Source organism: Alnus glutinosa, chromosome 3 (genome assembly GCF_958979055.1).
Source record: "Alnus glutinosa chromosome 3, dhAlnGlut1.1, whole genome shotgun sequence".
NCBI classification, from domain to species: domain Eukaryota; kingdom Viridiplantae; phylum Streptophyta; class Magnoliopsida; order Fagales; family Betulaceae; genus Alnus; species Alnus glutinosa.
In genome coordinates this window covers 2,442,040-2,466,403 of record NC_084888.1, presented here as the reverse complement: position 1 = coordinate 2,466,403, position 24,364 = coordinate 2,442,040, and the positions used below count along the sequence as shown (strand labels likewise).

At 37.7% G+C, this 24,364-nt stretch overlaps 3 protein-coding genes across 4 annotated transcripts; 1 reads left to right on the top strand and 2 right to left on the bottom strand.

Annotated features, from left to right (window-relative positions):
- Positions 1–3,086: 3,086 nt before the first annotated feature.
- On the bottom strand, positions 3,087–7,177 carry LOC133862607 (mitogen-activated protein kinase kinase 1a-like). Its single transcript, XM_062298446.1, is given in 5 exon segments — positions 3,087–3,451; positions 3,453–3,618; positions 3,839–4,452; positions 6,385–6,834; positions 6,923–7,177. Coding segments are annotated over 5 exon segments (1,794 nt in total). The 3' UTR covers positions 3,087–3,142.
- A 4,435-nt stretch (positions 7,178–11,612) lies between these two features.
- On the top strand, positions 11,613–15,703 carry LOC133862635 (probable methyltransferase PMT15). The gene is made up of 6 exons (XM_062298485.1): positions 11,613–12,440; positions 13,262–13,472; positions 13,565–13,862; positions 14,294–14,686; positions 14,976–15,053; positions 15,155–15,703. Exons 1-6 carry the CDS (start codon positions 11,763–11,765, stop codon positions 15,405–15,407), a joined length of 1,911 nt encoding a protein of 636 aa, XP_062154469.1. The 5' UTR covers positions 11,613–11,762; the 3' UTR covers positions 15,408–15,703.
- Positions 15,704–15,840: 137 nt separating this feature from the next.
- LOC133862636 (plant UBX domain-containing protein 8-like) lies at positions 15,841–20,683 on the bottom strand. Of its 2 annotated transcripts, none has more exons than XM_062298486.1 (11): positions 20,522–20,683; positions 19,615–19,676; positions 19,070–19,493; positions 18,901–18,984; positions 18,703–18,816; positions 18,119–18,259; positions 17,811–18,005; positions 17,615–17,734; positions 16,706–16,849; positions 16,534–16,590; positions 15,841–16,262 (listed from the first exon to the last, which is right to left on the bottom strand). In XM_062298486.1, the coding sequence occupies exons 1-11, from the start codon at positions 20,603–20,605 to the stop codon at positions 16,155–16,157; spliced, it is 1,533 nt and encodes a 510-aa protein (XP_062154470.1). In that variant the 5' UTR covers positions 20,606–20,683; the 3' UTR covers positions 15,841–16,154. The 2 variants fall into 2 exon arrangements, with proteins under 2 accessions (XP_062154470.1, XP_062154471.1); XM_062298487.1 differs by having other exon boundaries at positions 16,706–16,840.
- Positions 20,684–24,364: the final 3,681 nt, after the last annotated feature.

The window sequence follows — 24,364 nt, the reverse complement described above, 5'->3', positions numbered from 1 at the left end:
TGCTGTTGAAACTTGAAAGCATTACCCATTACCATTAGTCTATAAATATGTGTTTTTTTTTTCCTACTTAATAAGAGAAAAAAAAAAGGGTTACATGAGAGGAAAATTTTTCACTTTTAATCCAAATGGAATAAATAATGAGAGACTAATTGAAAAAGCTTTCAAACACAAGATAAGAAGCGGTTCACTTAACTAAAAAATGTGCCATAAAATTAGGACTACAAGAAACTTTCAAAGCCCGCCAACTCTTAAGAGAAAGCAAATGAAAGTAAATATTAGAAATAATGCTAGAAAAGTTCCAATAAAAAGAAAAAGGGTTGGAACTATTGATAGATAGCAAGAATGATGGTAAGAGCATCCATCAACTTTAATAATAAAGAAGTGGCGCCCATGAGAAGCCGTAAGACGGGCAGCTTGTGCCATCAGTCTGCAATAAGGAGACTCCTAGTATCAACTTCAATGATATTGCCATTTGAATCACCAAGCACAACAACTGCCAGCAGTCTGCTACAACACAATTTGGCATAATGGATACATCGAAGTTAGCCTTGATAAGGGCATGTATACTTCTCAAGAAAAGTTAAATTATCAGGTTCTTATCCACATAGAAAGGTCTTAATTGATGACCTTTTGACTTGAGGTTTCTTTGTTTTTTACTAGCCAAGTGTCTTCTGCACCTACTTTTTCCACTAAACGGCAACTATTTGTGGATTAGACAAACAAAAGCAACAAGGCAAGATATGTTTAACATTACTTATTAAATTAGGAAGAAAGCGCCAAGGCTGTTTCTTTTGCATAGTTTAATACATTTGATAATATCCTCAACTTCTGAATTAATCACAATAATAAGCACTAAAGTAGTGTTCTCTATTTGGACCCAAGCCTGCAAAACCTAAGGACTTCATGTGTAGGTCACGACCATTTGTACTTATCCAAAAAGAAATAAAAAAAAAGTCAAACCATTTGCAACGAACTCAGTTGCTAAGAGAGAGTCGTTCGTTTCAACCTTTAGATTGAAAGAATAAATACAAATATATTCAGAGATATGGAATCCATCTGTAAGTCCAATATTGCAGATATCAGACTAAGAGTAGTTTTGCAGAATCTACATGATAGATAGCACCAAGAACAGATTCCTCTACTGCATTTGCATCCGAAGAAAATCAAATGGCAAAAGAAGAATTCTTTTGAGACAGCATTTTGGAATTAAAGGGAGGCTATATGACGCAGGACAAGAAAAGAATAAATATGTTATTTAGTTTTAATTAAATTATTAGTTTTTGTTTGTAATTTAATAATGGACTTGGCTCACAGTTAGTCATGTTAGTTTAAGTTATTTGTCATTTTAAAGGTGGGCTTGGCCCTTGGCCCAAAGTCAATCACATTAGGGTTAGGGTTAGAATGTCTATTTAAGCGTAATGTTATCTTGTAATAAAACAGTTTATGATGAAATAAAAAAATTATGTTTTTGTTTTCTTGAGATGCGATTTCTCTTCCTTTTTTGTGGTGAGACGCTGCCAATACCAGTGAGACTCTGGATCAACCTATCATCTTCGTTATATTGAGCACGAAATCAATTTTTTTCTCAAACAATTGATGATCTGCTGCAAAGAAAAGAAAAAAAAAAAATCCTGTCGAGATGTCCTTAGTCCGCGCTGCCCACATGAAGATTCAAGAAGGTTCTATTTTGTTTGGCTTATGGAGAAGGAAAAAAGACGAGCTTTCTTGTGTTTGGTTCAAAAAGATAAGAAAATAGAGCTTGTTTCCTATGTCTAGGTCAAAAAGAGAGAGAGAGAGAGAGAGAGAGAGAGAGAAAAAAGGAAACGGAAAAAAAAGAAAAAAAAAAAAAAGAGAAAACAAAGAGGAAAAAGATATATATATATATATATGTTATAGTATGTTTTGCTAACTTCATAGTTTTTTTTTGTATCTTGCAATTGGGCCTTATGAGTACGCAAAGTAGCCGAGCATAAAGAGTAGTAGATCTGAAGCATGACAGCCTACAACGGTGAGATTCTGTTGTGGTCACAATAGGAAAATCGTGAGATTCGATCTATCTATTGTGTTCGTGAGTCCTCTTTGGTTTGAAAATCTTCCGCTCGTATTTCATTTTCTTATGAGTACGCGAAGTCGCCGAGTATTAAGAGTAGTAGATCTAAAGCATGACAGCCTACAATAGTGAGATTCTGTTGTTGTCACAATAGAAAGATCGTGAGATTTGATTTATCTATTGTGTTCGTGAGTCTTTTTTGATTCAAAAATCTTCAACTCATATTTTACTTTCTAAACTCGAGGATGAGTTCCTTTCAAAGAATGGGAGAATGACGCAGGACGAGAAAAGAATAAATATGTCATTTAGTTTTAATTAAATTATTAGTTTTTGTTTGTAATTTAATAATGGACTTGGCCCCACAGTTAGTTATGTTAGTTTGAGTTATTTGTCATTTTAAAGGTGGGCTTGGCCCAAAGTCAATTACATTAGGGTTAGGGTTAGAATGTATATTTAAGCGTAATGTTCTCTTGTAATAAAACAGATTATGATGAAATAAAAAAAAAATATGTTATTTTTTCGATGTGATGCCTATGTTCTTTTGGTGGTGAGATACCCCTATTATTAGTTTGGTGAGACTCCAAATTATCAAAGGTTTATCTCTTTAATTTTCTGTTTATTTTAATTCCTGCTGCGTCACTATAAACTCCATTTCAGCTTATGTCGTACTACACAACAACAACAATAACAATAACAATAACAAGAACAATTGAAATAAGGTATATATATAAAGCAAACAATGATCTGCTAGATTATTAAATGTAAATTAGAATAAGAACATCCTAGTACTTTATCTCTCTCTCTCTCTCTCTCTCTCTCTCTCTCTCTCTCTTTTGTGAGGCTCCTAATCTACATATATAATAACTCACAGCAGAGATCTTACTTGTCAAATCTTGCAAGCCAAGTAAAATTGCAAACTAGCTAAAATTGTTACATCACAAACTAGCTAACATAAAAGGAAACTGTAACAATGTACAATTAAAAAGTTAATATTTTTGTGGTTATTCACTGCTAAACTCCAATAGGTAGGGTTGGAGTGAGGCCGTTCAAAGAGCCTAAAAGATGAACTTCTTTATCTGAGCTCCCAATGAATTACAAATCCACATCTTCAACTTCTTTCTGCCAAGAACAAAAGGCCGAATCATCATCAGAAGCCAAGCTCAAATCACCCGAAAAAGAAGAACTACTGAGCTCTGAGTTAGTCTCGGTCCATGAAGAATTGGAAGCAGCAAGTAGTTCTTCATCATGAACGTCCAGTAGTCCTTCATCACTCACCTCATAATCATGTTTGCCTACACCAGCCAGAAATGTATGATCCATTAGCATCTCAGCCGTGAATCTGAACATAGGTTTCCTCACAAGACATGCCTTCAAGAAACCCATTGCCTCATTAGAGATGCATGCCACTCTGAATTTTAGGCAATTCCCGACCATCACCAATCAAACGCAAAAGATCCTCTGTGTTCAACTCTTCTGCTCTTTCCCAAGGGGATTTCCCAGTAAGCATCTCACACACAACACATCCCATAGCCCAAATATCAGAGGGAAGTGTTAAGCAAGTCTCCACGTCAGATAATGCAACAGATATTCAAAACAAAGATAGCATTGATTTCAAACGTTAGTTTCATATGTATAGATTAGATTTTATATATTCAAATTTTGTATTCAGTTTAGATAGAACAAACTCCAAGTATCAAGGAGTTTCAGTTTTGATTGTACTCTATTTAAACCCATGTACATACTCAGTAAAGATTATCAAAATATTCAATCAATTCATTGAAATCTTACATGGTATCAGGGGCCAAATACAGAGGAGTGCCTCTCAAGTAAAGGTCCAAGTCGAGCCTCCTCTTCTTACTCTGCGCTGCCCTCTTCGCCAACCCAAAATCCCCGATCTTTGCCACAAAATTACCTCTAGAATTAATAGTGGGCACAAGCAAAACATTCTCAGGCTTTAGGTCGCAGTGCACATAACCACAGTCATGAATGTGACGAAGCCCTTTAAGGATCGACTTGGTGCAGCGCTTGACATCAGGTTCAGGTAACCCACAACCCTCAGAATTCTCGATTGAATCGGCTAAGGTTCCTCCAGAAGCATACTCCAATAACAAATTGTAAACCTTCTCACCGTCCTCTCGGGTTGTAATCTCTTCCCCAAAGCAGCCAATCACGTAAGGGCAGTCTTTGGCGTTGTCGAGAACCTCTTTCTCCTTCTGAAGCGTGGCCGAAACAGATACCTCTGCGGATTTCACAGCCATGGACGACGGGAAACAAGAGAACCGTGATCCGGGTTTTTTCGAGGTGGCGAGAAAAACCGACCCAAAACTTCCTTTGCCGATCACTTGCCCTCTCACCCAACCTTTTCCATGGCCGCTCACACTCTCCTGTGCCTTTCTCTTTTTCTAAAATTATAAATTGATGTCGGTATTTGAGAGACTTTAGGGCTAATAGAAAATATTCTGAAGGAGGAACTGGAAAGTAGAGTACCTTTAGGGTTTCGAAACAGATTATGCGCTCTCCTCTACCTTTCTCTTGAGTTCTCTCTGGCTTTGTTGAAAAAGAACAGCATTAAATTTGTTTGATCGCAAGACTTGGGGTTTAAGAAAAGAATGTAAAGAGAATAGGAAAGCAGATTGGTTTTAGGGTTTCAACGGTCGAATTCTTATAGTGAAACTGTGAAACCGACTTCCCAAGTCACAGTTGTCTATACATTTTTCATTCACATGTTTATGACCAGATACAAAATTAAAGGAAGATTATTTATTTGAAATTATTAAAAATTAGAACATGGTGCACATTGCATCTCCATAAATTAAAGAGAAAGGTTAAAACCTACATTTTTATCTTATTTTTATTTTATATTTACTGATATGATATTGTCAATTAACTATTGAATCAGTTTCTGTTAAATAAAAAAAATAAAAAAAAATCGAATAATTATTCAACAATGCTACATCAGCAAAATAAGATAAAAGTGTGTTATATAACATTACTCTAAATAAAATAAACAGTTAGGTCGAAACCAAAATTTCTCAGGTGTCAAAGCATGATTGAAGAATCAATAAAAACAAAGAAATGGTTGGCTTACATTTGTGTCACAATGAAATTTTTGTAAGGATAGAATTTTTTTCTAAACTGGGTTGGAGGAAAAGTCCCCTAATTTGATTGATTAAATTGACATTTGTTCTTAGAACTTGTAATTCTTTTTAAAAGTTCTATATGAATATATATAAGTTTAATATACTCAATTAAAGAAAACATTTTTTTTTTATTGTTATTATTATTATTATTATTATTATTTTGTAGGTTATTGTTGCTATTTTAAATTGTTGGATTAATTGGATCTAAAACAATCAAGCGTTTGGAAGGCTTAGAGAAACCAGACTCTGGCCTACAAGAGCTCGTTTGGCAAATCCATTTCTGTTTTTGTTTCTAAAAACTGTTTTCGAAAACGAAAACAAAAAACTGTTTTTTGTTATTCTTTCGTTAAAAAAGCGTTTGGCAAACTGTTTTCCAAAACAATTTTTGAAAATAGAAAACAATGGTTAAGGGGTTTGGACAATTGATTTTAAAATAGTTTCCACTTAGGAAGAAAACATACCAAGTTATACATATGTGAAGAATATACCAAGCTATAAAACAAGGGAAAAAAAAAAAAAAAAAAAAAACTCCCTAAGCATCATTGATACATATCCATTCATGAATTTATTCTGACAAAAAAATGACAAGGTTACATCTATCAAACAAATTGACACTTGTATAAGAAATCTCAACAAATCCTCAAAATTTATATGAGTAAAAGCACAATGTCATAATCCATCTGAAGCACCATCCATATTCTTATAAGAGAAATGCTAGACATCCCAAATTTTTTTTATCAAAAGCTAGTTCCCAAATGATGTGTCACAATCCCATGAAATTGTGACAAATTTCCCAAAATGATAGATCACATGAGATTGTGACACATCATTTGGGAACTAACTTTTGGGAAAAAAATTTGGGATGTCTAGCATTCCCCATTCTATAAAGAAGTTCACATAAATCACTATCATGAAACTCATTATCATCATATGATTGGAACTCAATATCTTTCGTTGCATGCTTCCTAATGAAGTTATGATCATGAAAGCCATAGACGCTAACAATTTTCAGAAGCCATCCAAAATATAAGATAGATTTGCATCTTGCTCATTAAGAATAACCAAGATGAGTGACAACTTCATGTAGTAACTTCAATGCGAGAATGTATATGCCCATAATAAACTTGGTCATGTATTCTTGGAAGCTCTTCATTCAAGGCATTTAACAAGGTGGTCATTTGTTATTGTGATTACTTTCCAACACTTTATAATTCCTTTGTGATTACTTTGAACATTACGGGCATCTTCAAAGTTGCCACACTTGGAGTACATATCAACTAGAGCACTGCCTATATAAACATCCCATTGTACTCTCCCTGCTTCTACGTAAAACCCATGAACCCACTTTCCAAACCAAATATCACCCTCCATTCCAGCCGCACAGAGTACACCAACAACGGTCACCTCATCAACTCTAACACCCGTCGATCTCATCTCCATAAAGCACCTCAATCCTTGTAGGGCACAGTTATTTCTCACATACCCACCAATCAAGGAAGTCCAAGCAACCACATCCTTCTGCGTACTCTCACCGAACACTTGGCGTGCATCCTCCATATAACCACAGTTAGCAAAAGCAGAAATCAATGAATTCATCACAAAATTATCAAAATCAAAACCAAATTTGACAATTTGAGCATAAAGCTGAAATCCACTTCACTATCAGCGTCAGCTCCTCCTTTGACAGCGACGATGTTGTGGAAGCCGACGCAACCATTGCTAGAGTCTAAACCTCTCCCTCTGTCTCCCTCTCACTTTTCTCTCCGGCCAAAGCTCCTACTAGCTCTGCTTTTGTTTCTGTTGGGAATATTTTATTGACAAAAGGAATTGTTCCAATTTCTGTGGCCAGAGAGAGAGGCAGGGAGGGAGAGGAGGAAGACGAAGTGAGGCATTGTGTGAAGAAGAAAAAGAGACGAGGTTCGTGTGGAGGTTGAGATACAGGAAATGCTTTTGAGTATTCCCCTGAATCGAACCCCAGATCAACCATCTTTCTTTGTCACTGTGCACTTAGGAACAAAGGCGCCTTTTTCTTGTTTTTGTAAGAGCTGTTTTCGGAAACAGGTTGAACATGTTTTCATTTTTTGTGTTTCTTCGTGTTTTTGTTTTCTCGGTTTTTGTTTTTAAAACAAGTAACCAAACGCTAGTCTACAGTTCCAAAACATGTTTTGTTGTTTTGAAAACAGAAAACCTGTTTTCAAAACAGGTTACCAAACAGGCTCCAAGATTGTGAGTCCAAAACATGTGAGCACTTTCAAATTGAATTGGTCTCTTCCTCCAATTCATATACGTACACATTATCACCATCAAGAGTTTGGAAGGCTTAGAGACCCTTTCAAAGATCATTTTCAGAGTTAATATAATGGACTAGATTTAGAATGTGTGAAGTATATATTGATCAGCCGTATACATCGATCATCTCAATTTCTCGACTGAAACGTGTTGTTTTGTTCTTGTCTTTCGCTTTCCTGCCCGCAGTCCCGGCCCTCTGTAATTAAGAAAATTTGGAGGATAGGGTTAAAGGTTAGAAGTCTTTGGATGAGCCAAAAAAGTGAAAAAGAGATCGAGTACTGAAATATTCGGAAGCTTTCGACACAGCCAAGGCTTAGAAACAGACAACCTGAACATGTTTCATACACATGTTGTCATCTTTAATTTCTTTTTTAATATTTCCCTGTTCATTGCCAATGAACTGTGTATGTCACATTTTTGTAAAAGATAATGCAACTTTACGGTCTTACATGATCGGTTCGGTTTAACGGTTTCAAAACGTTATATGATTATCATAAAACTCGATGATGTGACAGTAATAATCGGTGCTTGTAGAAAGAATGAAAATAAAAAATTGATTTTCAACTAATTATATAACAGTCTATTAAAAAACGTTATTTTTATACCTAGTGTATAATCCATTGGAGTAGACACATGCACGTTCCACTCCAGAGAAAGCTCAGTAAAGTTTGGCATTCCACCAAATTAATAGCTAGCATTGATGGGTGTCACCATCAAGATTTATCTAATTTCCCAACCAAGCTTTCTATCACCTTTTATATCAACCCATTTGCAAATCAAAAACCCTTATCCAAGAAAAGTATATCTTACCTTTGTAAAAAGGACTTTATATTTTAAAGTAATTTTTTTTTAAAAAAAAAAAAATGTGCATTTTCCTCGTTGAAATATTGAGGAATAGGATTAATGGCTATTAATTAAAAATTTAAAAACATGGCTGTACTGTTAACCAGAGATCCTAAAACCAGTTTTTTTGAAAGGAGGCCGAGAGAGAGAGAGAGAGAGAGAGAGAGAGAGGACAACTGTCACGCGCCAAGCGCGTGGTGCCGGCGCTATCTTTTTGGTAAGGGGAATCTGCTTAAAATCTTGTGCATTGGAATTATCGGGTGTCCCACATTGGCGTACAACTTTACACTTATACCAGGTGTCATCAATCATCATGACCCTTCAATCTTTTATGGGGGGATTCAGTTCCCATGCAGTACCCTACGTTTAGGTATTGCAATGGTCATTGGTACGTTACTGTTTTTTTGGACACGAGTGGTCCAAATCATGAAAGAAATTGGATAATAAAAATAAATAAAAAAGGGTGGCCTTTTGGTGTTTAACTTTGGTTCTGCTACCTCCAAAATAAACCATTAGATTGGCCAAAAATATGGTTGGGCCACCTTCAACCGACACCAAAATGTCACATTTTTTTTTTTCTTTCATTGTTGTCGTGATCTAAACCGTTTCATTTTAATTAAATGATTTAGAAAAATGGTATTGCACCCATCATGGGATGTTGATCCCTTAATGGGAAGCTATTTACATGATTGAAAATAACTTGGCCTCTTTTTTGAGAGCATTTGACATTGCGACTTTATTGGTCAAACTCACATTTTTAAATAAAATTAGAGAAAATATTTTCCTTTGGGAGTGAATTTAATAAAAATGGAAGTTTTAAAACGTGCAAGGGGTATGTTTTAAAAACATACAATTTTAAAAAATAAATTACAATTTTACCAAACACTTAAATGTAATTTTTTAAAATATTGTTTTTATTGACTTTATTTTATAATCGTTATTTTTTCAAGCCTCACATGTTGATACCGTTAAAACCAGACCAATACTTTGTCAACACAACAAAAGAAATAAATTAAATTTTTTTGTACATGTATCCTAAATTGTAATTTAATGGATGAGAGTGACGTGTCAATTTTATTAATATATGTCGTTTGGAGAGTCGGTAGATCTCAAAAGATTAAAAAAAATTAATTATAAATAAATAAATGGGGATCAAATTGAAATACAAGTTATCTTAAGGGGACCACTTTAATTAAGCCTATTTGCTAGATCCAATTAACAACCAAAAATAAAAGAAAATCCACGCTGACCACTGACCGTTGACAGCGTGATATAAACGGCGCTTCAACTAATATTTTAATGTCAAGTATCTTTGTCAGAATTATATTTTAATCCAATAAAGTTTTTTTTTTTTTAAGTGTTTATTCTATAAGATAAAAAAAATGCTTATTTTTTAATGTGTCAATAAAAATCACCCCATTAATATATAATATATAGATTAATTCGTCCAAAATTCAATAATAATTTTTAGTGCCATATAAAAAAAAAATCACTTAAAAATACATGTAGCATGATGCTCATGATAAGCCACAAACACACATGGGGGAAGCTAAAAATTTAATTTTAAGAGGTCTCGGATTGTACTGAAATTTTTTTCAATGGGTCAAAGTAAAAGAGAAAAAAAAAAAAGACCTAGAGTATTAAAAATCGGATTTTCATTAATTGTGTTTTGAAATCGTTAATTTTTTTAAGCTACACGTTTTGAAATTGGTAAAACAAACCGACCCTAATCATACTAATATTTACACAAATACAATTAAAAAGTGTAATCGATGTAGAACTAAAGAATAGTTTTTACTTTTGGGTGGTTGAGTCTATGCATAGTTAATGTTATTAAAGGCAAAATTCTCTAAATTGGGAGAAGGATAACATGCTACGGAATCCCTACATCTAGAGGTGCACATGGTTGAACCTCCATTCCCATGCTTGTAAATGTTATAAGAGTCAAAGCTCAATGATTTTAGTGAATTGTGAGAAGCAAAGAAACAATTACCTGGGTCCCTTCTATCTAAATGGGGCCCATTGGACCAACAACCAATCCCCAGATAGAAACTTCCCCACGTACAAATGAAATCAAGAAAACTCTAGGCAAAGAAAGGTTTTATCTCTTTAACAAAAAACAATTAAAAAAAAAAAAAAAAGTTGTTGGCCAATCAAGTTATAATGAAATAACTTCAGATTGTAGTTAATCTATGTGTAGAAATCCTATTGCCTCAGGTTGCTTGTCTGTCATGTCAATTCAAGAAAATGCTTAGGGGGTTTCAAAGGGCTCTCAGGGGTTAAGTAATTTTGTTGTCCGAATTAAGTAGTAAATATGAGAAAGTTTTTAAGAGATTTATTTGTTAAAGTAGATTTTGGACAAATGAGTTTCATACGAGCTCTATTACATTTTTTGTCTGAATTGTTAGTAAATTGTCGGGGATTCGAATCCCTCTTAAAGAGAGTAGATATTGATTGAGATCTTTTGCAATCAGGTTATCTGGATTGTAAGAAGTATTTTTTGGCAATTATGAGAGGCCTTAACAGGTGTTTAGATAATATGAGCACCAAATCAGGTAAGTAGGTTTCATTGGAAATCTCGATTCGGACAAACAGAGTCTATGAAGAAAGAGATCTAATAATTTTATTATCATAATTGCTAGTAATTTAAGTATTAAATATGACGACACATCTATGAAACTCACATGTCTAAGCAGACCTTAAACAATTTGCCTACCTATTCGAACATGCAGGCCTATAAAAGTTCTCTCTTACTTACTGTAATCAAGGTAACAAATTGTTAGAAATCTGGAGAAGTCTATGTTGGGTGAAAATTGAAAAATAACAGGTGAAGTTTTTCGTTGTTATTGTCTAGTTGGCAACGTATGTGATCAAATCTGCTTACATAGAGGAAAACGAGTTTGGCGTGTTTCAATCGGTTGGATGCAAAGCACGGTTAGGATTTGACAATCTCAAATTTGAAGACCATCCGATATGAATAAGGCTAAAAATTACTTTTATGAAATTTTTGTATTTTAAATAATGTAATTTTTAAAATTATTATTAAATTTTATTCTAATAATAATTTTAAAAAACATATCATTATTAAAAAGACACGTGAAAGACAGGAGCAACGGACCAACGGTGGGGGCGCAACGGAAGGAGGCACAGACATTCATGTAACCATGTTATATATTCTTACCTTAAAAAAAAGAAAAAGAAAAAAGACACGTAAGCATTAATTCAGACAAAAAGACACTCGTGGAAGCGCCTCTCCTTTGGGATCCTTCTAATCTTCTATTCATTTCAATTTTCAACACTTCACCTTCACGGGAGCCCAAGCGCGTCCGCGCGTGTTCCCCACACACACACACAACCTTGATAACTCCACTCGTCAACCTCCCTTCCCCAGATACACTCTTCTCTATATATCTCTGGCTCTGTGTTGGGGTTCAGCTTCAATGGCTTTCCAAAACCCACTGTTCTATTTGCTGGCCTTCAAGACCAAAAGAACCAACCTTTACTACTGGGCTTTCTTAGCCATCCTCTGCTCGCTCTGCTACCTCGTCGGCCTCTGGACCCACTCCTCTTCTACCACCACCGCCAGTATATCCTCCACCTTCTCCGGCGTATCATGCTCCGACCAACCCCACACCACCACCACCACCACCACTGTCCGCCTTGACTTCTCGGCGCACCACCAGTCCCCAGACCCACCTGCCCAGGCGGCGCGTCTGGACCCAATTCCCCCCTGCGACGCCAAGCTCTCCGAGTACACGCCGTGCGAGGACGGCCAGAGGTCCCTGAAGTTCGACCGCAACATGCTGATATACCGAGAGCGGCACTGCCCGGAGCCACACGAGGTGCTCCGGTGCCGGATCCCCGCGCCGCACGGTTACAGAGTGCCGTTCCGTTGGCCGGAGAGCAGGGACTCGGTGTGGTACGCGAACGTGCCGCACAAGTGGCTGACGGTGGAGAAGAAGAACCAGAACTGGGTCCGGTTCGTGCGCGACCGGTTCAAGTTCCCCGGCGGCGGGACCATGTTCCCCAATGGTGCGGACGCGTACATTGATGATATTGACAGGTTGATCAATCTCAAGGATGGGTCTGTGAGGACCGCCATTGATACCGGTTGTGGGGTACGTACGTACAGTTCTTATTTGATCATTCTATATATATAATGACTGGCCGACCGGTTAACTCTCTGAACCGGCTGGTTCATTGAATACGTACGTGTGTGTATATTATATATTGGGGGGTTGATTAGGATTAAATATGGGTTTATTGGGATCCATAACCATATTAGTGGGAATAGTGCTGCAAGTTAATAATATTTCATCATTACTTTCGTGATTATCTTAGGTGGGTGGACCGGTACCGCCCGGTTGACTTTTGAACCAGATGGTTTGTGGAGTTTGTGATTTTGACGATGGAAACGGCAATTGGGTTGGACGAAATTTTTATAGATTTTTTTTTATTTATTTTTCCTATTAATTATTTTAAATTCTTCAAATTGAAGCAAAGTATAATGCACGAAAGACTATTAATTTCTTTAGTATTTTATTTTTAATTTATTTGTCCGTAATCTGTGGAAAGACGTTGCTCGATCATCCGTTTGTTTCACTCCAACTTGTTCCAAAGAAACTCGTAAATAAAGCGGTTTATTCAATGCACGTAGTCATATTATCTTTATTTAATACCCTTTAAATCCCTAATTAAATGTTAATAGAACGTAAAAAAAAAAAAAAAAAAAACATGGGCTTAGACCAACGTTCCCATAATCACAGCACCTTGTAACCACTCCATATTCATTCACAACTTACTTCCCAACTAATTTCAACTTCCTCGGACACAGCCGGTTAAACTGATATATGTTCGTGATTTTTAGTTCATTTGTTATAAAGAAATATGGTGATTTAAAATAGATTGAATTGAAAGAATGACAATTTTTGTTATTCAGGTGGCTAGTTGGGGGGCTTACCTTCTGTCGAGAAACATTATCGCAGTATCATTTGCACCGAGAGACACACACGAAGCTCAGGTCCAATTTGCTCTTGAGCGAGGAGTTCCTGCATTGATTGGAGTTCTTGCTTCAATCAGGCTTCCTTACCCTTCAAGAGCCTTTGACATGGCTCACTGCTCACGCTGCCTCATTCCTTGGGGCCAGCATGGTAATTATAATCCCCAAGCCTTTCATAAACATTTGAATATTTTTTTGTTTTTAATCTTTGATGGGTTGTAAATTATAATTGTGATTATGCAGATGGGCATTATTTAATCGAAGTTGATCGAGTTCTGCGTCCTGGTGGGTATTGGATCCTGTCTGGGCCGCCGATAAACTGGGAGAAACACTGGAAAGGCTGGAACAGAACACGCGAAGATCTGAAAACAGAGCAGACCATGATTGAAAATGTGGCCAGAAGCCTTTGCTGGAAAAAATTGAAACAGAAGGATGATCTTGCTATTTGGCAGAAACCAACTAATCATGTCCACTGCATTATGAACAGGAAGGTTTTCAAGTATCCACAGATGTGCCAGGCTGAGGATCCAGACAAGGCATGGTAATGCCACTTTTTGATTTCCAACCTCTGTTTTTTTGTCTTCAAAAACACAAGAAATAATTTTATAGATGGGGTCCGAGAAACAGAGAAAGTTCTTCCAACCCAGTTTGGAGGAAAACTTTTCGTGTGCTTTTGCTGAAGCTCGAAGCAACTGATTAGAGGCTTAAAGCAAATTCTTCTCACCGAACACTTTAGCAGTGATACCAAAACCGTTAAGAGTGGTAAAGGCAGTGGGAATTATTAGATGTGATTATTAATGCTTAATTAATTAATCCATCCAACCACTGAAAGTTTTGATGTTTTAAGAGCTTTTCTTATCCCTTTTCCTTTACTCCATGCTGCTTTTGGTTGCTTGAGATTTAGATTTGTTTTTCTTATTCATTTTACTGTTCCTAAGAGTACTTTGTCATCAACATCCGCTTCTTCCGCAGGTACACTAAAATGGAGAACTGTTTAACCCCACTTCCTGAAGTATCCGACATCAAAAAAGTGGCAGGTGGGGAATTACCGAAATGGCCAGAGAGACTGACTGCAATTCCGCCGAGGATCAGTGGAGGAACTCTGGAGGGAATTACAGCCGAGATTTTCAGAGAGAATACGGAGCTATGGAGAAAGAGAGTGGCATACTACAAGTCGTTGGATAGTCAATTGGCTGAGCAGGGGAGGTATCGTAACTTGCTGGATATGAATTCTTTCTTGGGAGGATTTGCAGCTGCATTGGTTGATGATCCTGTGTGGGTTATGAACGTTGTCCCTGTTGAGGCTCAGATCAACACCCTCGGAGCCATTTATGAACGAGGATTGATTGGAACCTATCAAAATTGGTACACCTTTTTTCTCCAAATTTTACACAACCACCCAACCACGCGCGGATAAACTTTTTTTTTTTTTTTTTTTTTTTTTTTTTAATTGGATTATATTAAATTGACATCTGTTATAACGTCGAGAACTAGAATTTTAGATAAGGGAAAATCTAGGAAAAACAAAATTAAGACAACTTACTTTTCAGAAATAATAACAAATTGCTCCATGTTTGACATAATCTTTAACTGAAACTTTGTCGCTATATTCAGCAGTTTCAGAGGTTGTTGCTAATATCTTGTCTCATCTTAGGTGCGAGGCCATGTCCACTTACCCACGAACTTATGACTTTATCCATGCTGATTCAGTTTTTAGCCTCTACAAGGACAGGTATCTTCACTTTATAATCGTATTTGTCTCGGATAGAGATTCACAACAATTTCACTGCACCACTCAATGCATGAAAAATAATTGAAGGCATTGTGTTACAGATGTGATATAAAAGATGTTCTTTTAGAGATGGACCGGATTTTGCGGCCGGAAGGCAGTGTGGTTTTCCGGGATGATGTAGACTACTTGGTGAAAATCAAGAGCATCATAGATGGAATGCAATGGGAGAGCAGAATTGTAGACCATGAAAATGGACCGCATCAGAGAGAGAAGATTTTATTGGCAGCCAAGCAGTATTGGACAGCTCCAGCCCCTGGCCAAAATAAAGGAGGCAGCAAAAGTGCTTCTTCATAAAGCAAAAGTACTTTCTTGAGTCACATTTTCAAATTTTTCTGTTAATAACTTGATCAGAAACTGATTCTTTGACACCCACTTATTTTTTTATTTTTGGGCAACGGGGGTATATTATATAACAATTAAAGCCTTGATTTTTCCTCAGGAATCCTCCGTTGTTTCCCCTTTTATTTCCCTTATTTAAAAAATATCCAAAAAAGAATATTCCAAAACTTTGGATACTATTGAACATCCGCTATCACCAAAATTGACCTTGGATAAGTTGGATTATAAATTCTTGTTCAGAATTAACCAGAGGGTTTCTCTTTTTTTCTTTTTCTTTTTTTTTTGGGGTAAAGAATCAAGCAAAAAATAGTGAAATTCTCTCAAGAATCCTGTGGTCTGTCCAATCCACGCCACCTAGCTCTGTACAAGAGCTTTTACAAGAAATAAGTTTGGAGATGACCCAAGTTTTCATATAATTGACCAAAGACTTGTGCTAAAAACAGAAAACCACAACAGGATCAGCCATTGATTTCAAATACTAAATGCCATTGATGTTGCAAATGGCATGCAAAGAACACCATCATTAATCATAACAGACCTTAGTTTGGTTTCCACTTGATCGCCACCAGTTTCTATAGGGTAACCCGTCTCAGACTCTAGTATTCTTACCAAGGTTTACGAGCCACAAACAAGTACAGGCCATATTGTGTGTTAAACGGTACAGCTTGCCGGGCTAATTTTCCGTACAAAAGAGCAGTGATGTTAAATCAACTCCAGAAACAAGGCTTCTTGTTTGCTGGTCAGGCCTATTTCACGGAAAGTCAATGAACTGTCGGCAATGCTGAAAGCAAGCCGGGGGTACGGCCTTACCTGTTCATCATGGAAACAAAATGAGAGTCAGAAACCCATTTTTCACATTCCATTCAATCTCTGCTCCAAGCTTTTCCATCTTAAAAATACTTGCCAAACACTCTGGTTAGAATATTAATTAAATTATTAAATTTACTATTTTCTATCAGCTTAAGCTTCTAGAATAAACGGTGATTTAACAACTCTTAATGCTATACATGCCATCCTAATCGGAAACTTAACCATTCGCTGAAAGTAATCATAAATCCAGAGGAAACGGGAAAGCACTTACCACTCTGTAAGTGCCAGACTTCACCAATCTACCAACATCAATGAAGTCAAAGAGAAGCTAAAAAGGAAAAAGAAAAAGAAAAAAGTCAGTTGAGCCAACATAATTTTCTTTTTTTGGCTGAGACAGAAAAGCCACAAACTTATATATGTTATATATGTACAATCATGTTTACCTGAAGCTTGTCAGACTTGAGAAAGCGATGGCCATGGCGGCTGCCATCTGGCATCCGAATTAGAAGAGTTACTGCATTCTCATCATCTGCTGCTGGTTCCTGAGGAAGCGAAGCTTCTTTTGCAGCTAGTATTCTCTGCAATTTCTGTCATCAATGAGAGAGAGAGAGAGAGAGAGAGAAATAAACTGTCTAGCCATAACTTCACAATTATAATGGGAGTTCTCTATCTGTTAATGAAATATCCAGAACTACTCAATTATCACTTACGATTTAAGCGATACATCTAAGGCTGATATCATCTCAATGTTTTAATGCAGGAAAACAAATCACATTTATTACTACATTCTCAGAGTTAGCGACAATCAGTAACTCACCAGACAAAAGTTTTCATTATTTTTAGCAAAATCAAAACCCCTACTTTTCACATCAACAGTTCCACTATGATTAGTTTATCTACAGGTAGTAAAAGTTCTTTTCATCACGGAAACATTTCTCAACCTCAAATTCAGGCAGCAGATAAGGATATAAGATATGATCTGCCCCAGAAAAGAAAAGAATGAAAGAAAGAATATATATCTGGGAAAAAGTGTTTCATAAATCATTACATTTGAATTGTATACGTTAACTCACATTTTTCATCTTGCTTCTTCTACTAATAGAACTATCATTGTAAAACAAAGAAAAGAATTTTGTTAAGCACCTATGAACATTGAGAACAAATGAGGGAGTTACGAATTAATACTCTGAGACTGTATCTCAAGCAAATCTAAATACAAGAGAATTGACCTCAATTTTGGACAAAACCCTTAAGTATAGTGTCATGCGAAAAAAGTGAAACCTGGAACCTGGCATACAGTGACCATAATTATAGCTTTGCAAACACTGCGCCAAAATCAACAGATACACTACCTCTTCCTCAAGTAATTTGTTGCAAGCTTTGTCTTCCTTTAAGTAATGACTTTCAGCTTCCTTGAGAGCCTTTATTTCCTTTTCCTTGTCAGCTAAGAGGGAAGCAAGATATTCATCATCCTGCACACAAAATCTGACCAATCAAGCCATACATGATACTTCCATCAAACAGTGATTGCAAAAAGCAAGTTAGAACCTGTTGTTCTCTTAGCAATCGCTGAGCTGTTACAGAGGGTGATGGTAGATTGGGTACAGAATGAGGAGTGGAACTCTTATCTTGATTAATTTGCTGATGAGGTGAATAATGAAAACGATTTGTACTGCCTTCACCAAAAAGTGCATTTTCAAGCATGAATGCTTCATCAAGCTCTTCCGAAGAAATTTCACCCCACTTCATTGCAAAAAGATGCAAACAGGTGGATTAGTATACGAGCCAAACTATTACAGTTTTATTTTTCTTATTCAAACAGTTGATTTATATTGCTCTCAACAAATACGTCATACCTCTTCAGAGCGAATGGCATCTTTGCTGTGTGGAGGACAATTACCAATATTACCAGTATCCGAGTTGGACCCCCGACTCACCAGTGGTTGTTCTTTCACATTTCCAGCTCCTTCCTGGCATGATGAGCTTCCAGGCTTTAACTAAACAAAATGCCTCTTTGTTAGAAACTACATCCACACCTTCACAAGGGAAAAATAAGAAGCACATAAAATTTTATTCTGCAATTCAGCGAGCTTTTATTTATTTCCTTGATTTCTTGTTTCTCTGTAGAGTTGTAATATGCCGAATATAAGCTTGATCAGTAGAGTCTAAGAGGAGCCAGACCCAGCAGAGATAGGGTTTAACTTAAAATTTTAAAACCTTTAGTTTTCTGCCACAATATCAGAAGATTAGTTTCTTACACATACAAAATGATGCCTGAAATTATTCTTGCACTTCCCATTAAACGATGCTTATCAACTCAGATGGCATCGATTAGCAGAAACATTATAATGCATTTAGATGAACACCATGTATGTGCAAGTATTTTATGTGTGACAGCATGCATGACTGACAAACAGAACACGCCATAGGAAGTACATACCTTCCATCCATTAACCTTAGCTTTCTCACTTCTACCAGTTAAATCATAATATCCGACTTCTTGATCTTCAGTTTTCACTTGCTGCTCACGCATTGCTTTCTCTTGCTCCGCTGTCTGAACTCAATTCATCTTAGAAACCAAGGACCACAGATATAGGGAAAGCACAAATAACAAACACAAAGACAAGATCTGAAATACCTTCAAAGACAATGAAATTGCACGAGAAAAATCATCATCTTCTAGGTACATTTTCCTTTGCAGAAGCCCACTACCAGAAGACTCCTGCATCAAAATGTGGATAAAAAGAACTTCAAGAAAACATTAAACAAAAATACTGGCCAAGTCAGTAAAATTAGCCATAACATACGTTGGGAGAACTGTGTTGCTGATTTAGATAACCCCTTTCAACCTCCTTCTTTGAAGCCTCAATAGCAGCTTGAATCATTTCTTCCTCAGTATGATTTCCATAAGTTCCCTGGCCATGAGATAATCCACTCAGATCCTCGGTCTGCCTTAATCCTGAATGATGAGGCTGCTCATTCACAGGGTTGAAGCGCTGAGGAAGCTCCCCTGCCTCTCCCGATTGTGAAGTAAATGGCCCACGGCTACCAAATGCAGAAGCACCAATCCGGTTATAGAGATGTCTCCTGTAATTAGGGTCAAGCAGTAAAGAAGGCTTGAAACTTCTAGCAGCAGAAAGAAATGGTACAAGTCCACGTGATCCAGCCTGATTCTGATCATTCATACCCATGGAACCATATTGCTGGGCAGCGGCAGGTGTTGGGTTTGTACTGGACGAGAAAGGACAAAATATTGCAGAATTTGAGTTAAGACATACTGGTAATCTAATACTAATAATAATAGAGAACTAAAAGAAATTCAAAACAAGTGAAATGAAGTGACATGCCATACGTGTGTCTATCAACTGCACCAAAATGTGCATCAACAGCTTCATCGAGATTTCCTCCATGTTCCTGTTTACCAATCAAAATATATCAAATAACTCGAAAAATAAAAAAAATTAAAAAAAATATACGAACTCAGGACCTCCTTTTCCTTCAATACCATGTTAAATCATTACTTATCCCACAAACTTAAGTGGATAGAAAATGGTTAATTTAATTATTTAATTAATATTCTAAATTGGTGCAAATGTCACATACAAACATCACTAGCAATTTTTTCTACCTGTTAAGTTGGGTGGAGGTTGGTCCAGTTTTGACTGGAGTGTAAGTGCTGGTTGTGTTTGGTTTATAAAGATTTCATTCATCCAAAAAAAAAATGCCTCGCAACCCGAACTAATCATTTCTTTATCATACCAACCGAAATTACAACACCACCACAAATAAAGGATTCACAAGCAACATTACGTCCAATTGACTGCAACACATTCTGCCATTAAGTCCATAATTAAACTGCTTGTGTACCATCACTAGCGGCGATTGTTCCATTTTCTTCGACAGCACCACTCCGAAAACAAGATAATTGACTTATAATGAAATCCAACCGCTTCCTATAGATGCATACACACACACATATACTTACAGATGACAGAGTCACTAATCTTGATGAATTTACAAATTTTTACTGCGCGACGGATCACATTCTTTACGAATAAAAGACTAATAATTAGAAACTTTTTAAAAAATCAAGTACTAGATAAATCCGTAAGCAAGTGATACAGTGCTTCTAATCTTGAAAAGAGATTATAACAAATAATCATAGCAGCATTTCGTACATGATCTCGAAAATGAAATAGATAATATTAGTGGATAACGTGATGGATAAGGACGAAAAATGGTAGATCAGAGAAGCGCACCTCCAGTTTCCGAAGCGCAAGGGACTCGGACGCGCCGGTGATGGCCATGAACGAGTCGATCGTAGCCTGTGATGGCCTCGCCATTGCCGTCAATTGTAAGAAAAAAAAAAAAAAAATGAACAGAGAAAGAAAGAGAGAGAGTGAGTGAGTGAGAGTGAGTGAGTATTCTCTGGGACTTAAAAGGTATACAATGGTATTTATACGTAATTAAGGGAAGCACAACGGGATTGCGCGCTTTTACTTTTTCTTTTTGTTCGATTTTCTCACCAGAGAGTGCATTACAGCAATGAGTCCATGACTACGCGGCGCTCTTTTTAGGATTATAATTTAGCGATAATTATATCATTAGTCCATTAAGTTGGCCTAAATTACAAATCATTTTTTATAGTACAAAAAATTTATTGAGGGCCCCTATAGTAAACTATAATTACAAATCACTTCCTGATCCTGTTTTTCATCTACCAAATTAATAAATTCTGTTAGTTTGTTATGTCATACCTAATAGGAAACCAACACGTGACCACCCCAGGCCTAGGGGAGGTCGTGCGTCACCCCCCAGACGTGGTTAAGCCACTCCCGGCAACCACCTTTTTGCAATTTTCTATTATTTTTAAAAAAAAAAATTTAAGTTTTATTTATTTATATTTTTTATTGTAATTGACACGTGTCAATTTCTTACTGAGTATGACTTAGCAAACTAACGAAATCTATTAACTTGGTGGACAAAAACGGGTTCAGGAAGTGATTCGTAATTATAGTTTACCACAAGGACCCTCCATGAACTTTTTGTACCACAATGAGTGATTTGTAATTTATGACAACTCTAAGAACCAATGGTACAATTATTTCTATAATTTATACGGGGAGAGTAATGTCCCAAAAGGCATGTTTGACCCCTATGTTTTACCAGAATTTCAATAAAGGTACCTACAACTTTAAAATTACAGCAATGAGTTACTTTAGTGAGTACATCTTGTACAGATGTGAATTAAATAGGACGGTACTTTTCTTTTTTTTAAGGAATAGGAGAGTACTTTATCCGCATTTGAAGAAATATGTTTCATTTCGAACTCTTTTCGATAACAAAAATATTTTCAAAAAACTATAAAACAGTGTTTTTTTTTTTTTTTCAATGAATAACTATAAAATAGTTTTTGTTGGCAAATCGTTTGAAAACTAGAAAACATTCTTGAATATTGTTGATAAAATAACCTTCCCGAGAGGGGAGGGTTATGACCGAGCGGGGGATGTCGGATACATCGCTACCGATAAGGCCTCCTTTCTGGGATGGTGAGGCCCCGAGCGGTGCAGTCTGAGCAGGAGGTGTCGGGTGCTCCGTTAACCGACAAGTGGTAATAATGACGATACTGATAAAGGAGAGCGATTAGGTGGCTAAATCTCCGAAGATCTGGGATTTCCTGGAGTCTCATGCTTCGTCATTAAAGAGCCCACATGCCCATCGCTGTCAAGAGTGTACTTAGGACCTGCTCACACACAGGGAGTCATTGTTCCCTAAAAACCGGGATATTTCTACCTAACCTTGAGGGCAGCTGCCTATAAATAAAAAAATCCAGGTATTGAGTTTTTTTGGGTTTTTGGATACAAGTTCTTAACTCTCCCTCTCACTCTCTCTCCCTCTCACTCAAAATATACTTCATCTAATTTGGGCGTCGGAGGAGGACCGCTGGGGAAACCCATTGTGCGTCCTTTGTCTTTGCAGGTCAGTCGGTCGAGTCCACCTGCGGCAGCTCCTGCGTCACCGACCGGAATTAGCATCAACAGTTTGGCGCCGTCTGTGGGAACGCTCGTGGCTCTTGCGAAGCTTACCTGTGCATCCGGTATGGTGACTACGAGGTCGGAAGCGGTGAGGGGCCCGTTGGGGGATCGCATAAAAGAGCGCCCCTAGGGAGGAGAGTCTTCCTCAAGACCGTCTCCCACACTGGAAATCCTTAATGAGAGAATAGCTCATATGGAAAAGGAGATGTATGAGTTGGAAAAAAAGAATGCCGAACTGCAGCGGCACCATGTGGAAGATTCGAACTCGGCAACCCCGCAACCTGTCGGGGGAGAAGAGCAGGACGAAGAAATGCAACCGAGCAGTCGAGGAGGACGGAGAGAAAGAAAGAAGAATCAAAATGCCGTGGATCAAAGACCCCGGAAGAACAGGACGTCGAAAAGGATGGACAAAAAGCTCAAGGAGATTATTGAGAAGCTGGAGCAGAGGTGTGACCTGCTGACGGAAGCGGCACAGCACCAGCATAACGAGAGCACGTCTAGAGCCGGAGATCTGCTCCAGAAGTCGGCTTCCCCATTTGCTGACCGGGTGGCCTCGTTCCTCCTCCCCGAGAAGTTCAAAGTCCCCGATATCCAGACCTATACCGGGCAGGAGGACCCGGTTGAGCACTTGGACAACTACCGCGCTCACCTCGAATTGCAGGGGACCCCTGATGAGGTGGCGTGCCGCGCCTTCCCACTGACCTTGTCGGGAAATGCCAGAGATTGGTATAGAAGACTTCCCCCGAAGTCTATACAAAACTTTGACGAATTCGGAAAAATGTTCGTAACTCAATTCATGGCGGGAGTTATAAGAAAGAAGCCGGCATGCACTTTGATGTTGATACAACAAGGGCGAGATGAGTCCCATAAGGAGTTCCTCCAGTGCTTCAACCAAGCAAGGCTCACCACTGAGAGCCCCACCGAAGAGTTCGTGCATTCGGCACTTTATCAGGGGATTAGGAAAGATGCGCCGCTGATGGCTGACCTCGCCCGGAAGCCGACTCGTTATCTGCATGAGTTCATGGAGAGGGCAAACGAGTTTATCAACCAAGAAGAGACTCTTCGAGCGTTACTCGGGAAAGGAATCGGCCAAACCTCTAATCAGGGGGACAAGCCGAAGAAAAAGAAGGAATTCCACAAGAAGCAGGATGCAGCGGAGCCCGGGATGAAGAAGAAATTCCAGGATTACAACTGGACCCCCCTCAACGCGCCCATCGAAGAGGTCCTGGCGGCGATTAAAGTGGATCCCATGTACGAGAAACCTGCGGAAATAGTGGGAACTCCCCACCCGAGGACCGCTGACCACTATTGCGCTTTCCATGAGTCAAACGGGCATAGCATAGAGAATTGCATGTCCTTGCAGGCCTTAATCGAGAAGTTTATTCGGAACGGGAAGCTAGTCCGTTTCCTGGCAGGTCAACGAGGTCCGCCTGGGTTTGATCGGAACCCCCAGCCCGAGGAATGGAGGAACCAGCCGCAGAGATATCGGGAAGAGCCCATGGAAAGGATGGAACGTCCCCGGGATCGTGATAGAGAACCTAACAACCGACCAGCACTTATCACATTAAATGCTTGCTATGGACGTGGCAGTAAAAATTATCATTAGATGAAATAAAAAATGAAATATATGTTACATCAAATGATAATTTTTATTGGCAGGTTAAAGAATGATCACTTGAAAGTAAATGAGACTGTGAGAGTAGGAGTAGTATTGATTTAAGGGATAATTGTATTGCTGGCCCCTGGAGTTGGCTATAATTATTTTTTACTCCATATAAAAGTTAATAGGAGGTTATCGTGATAAACAATAATTATGAATCACTATCTGGGCTAATTTTTCATCTATTAGGTTAACAGATTCCGTTAGTCAGCCACGTCACACCTAATAAGTAGCTGACACGTGTTCATTACAATAAAAAAAATAATATATATATATATATATATATTTTTTTTTTTTTTTATAAAAATAAATAAATAAAACAAATAGGTGGCTACAAGTAGGTTTGGGGGAGGCTAGGCCACCCTCAGCCAATGGGGGTGGCAAACAATTTTAGGAGTGGTATGAAG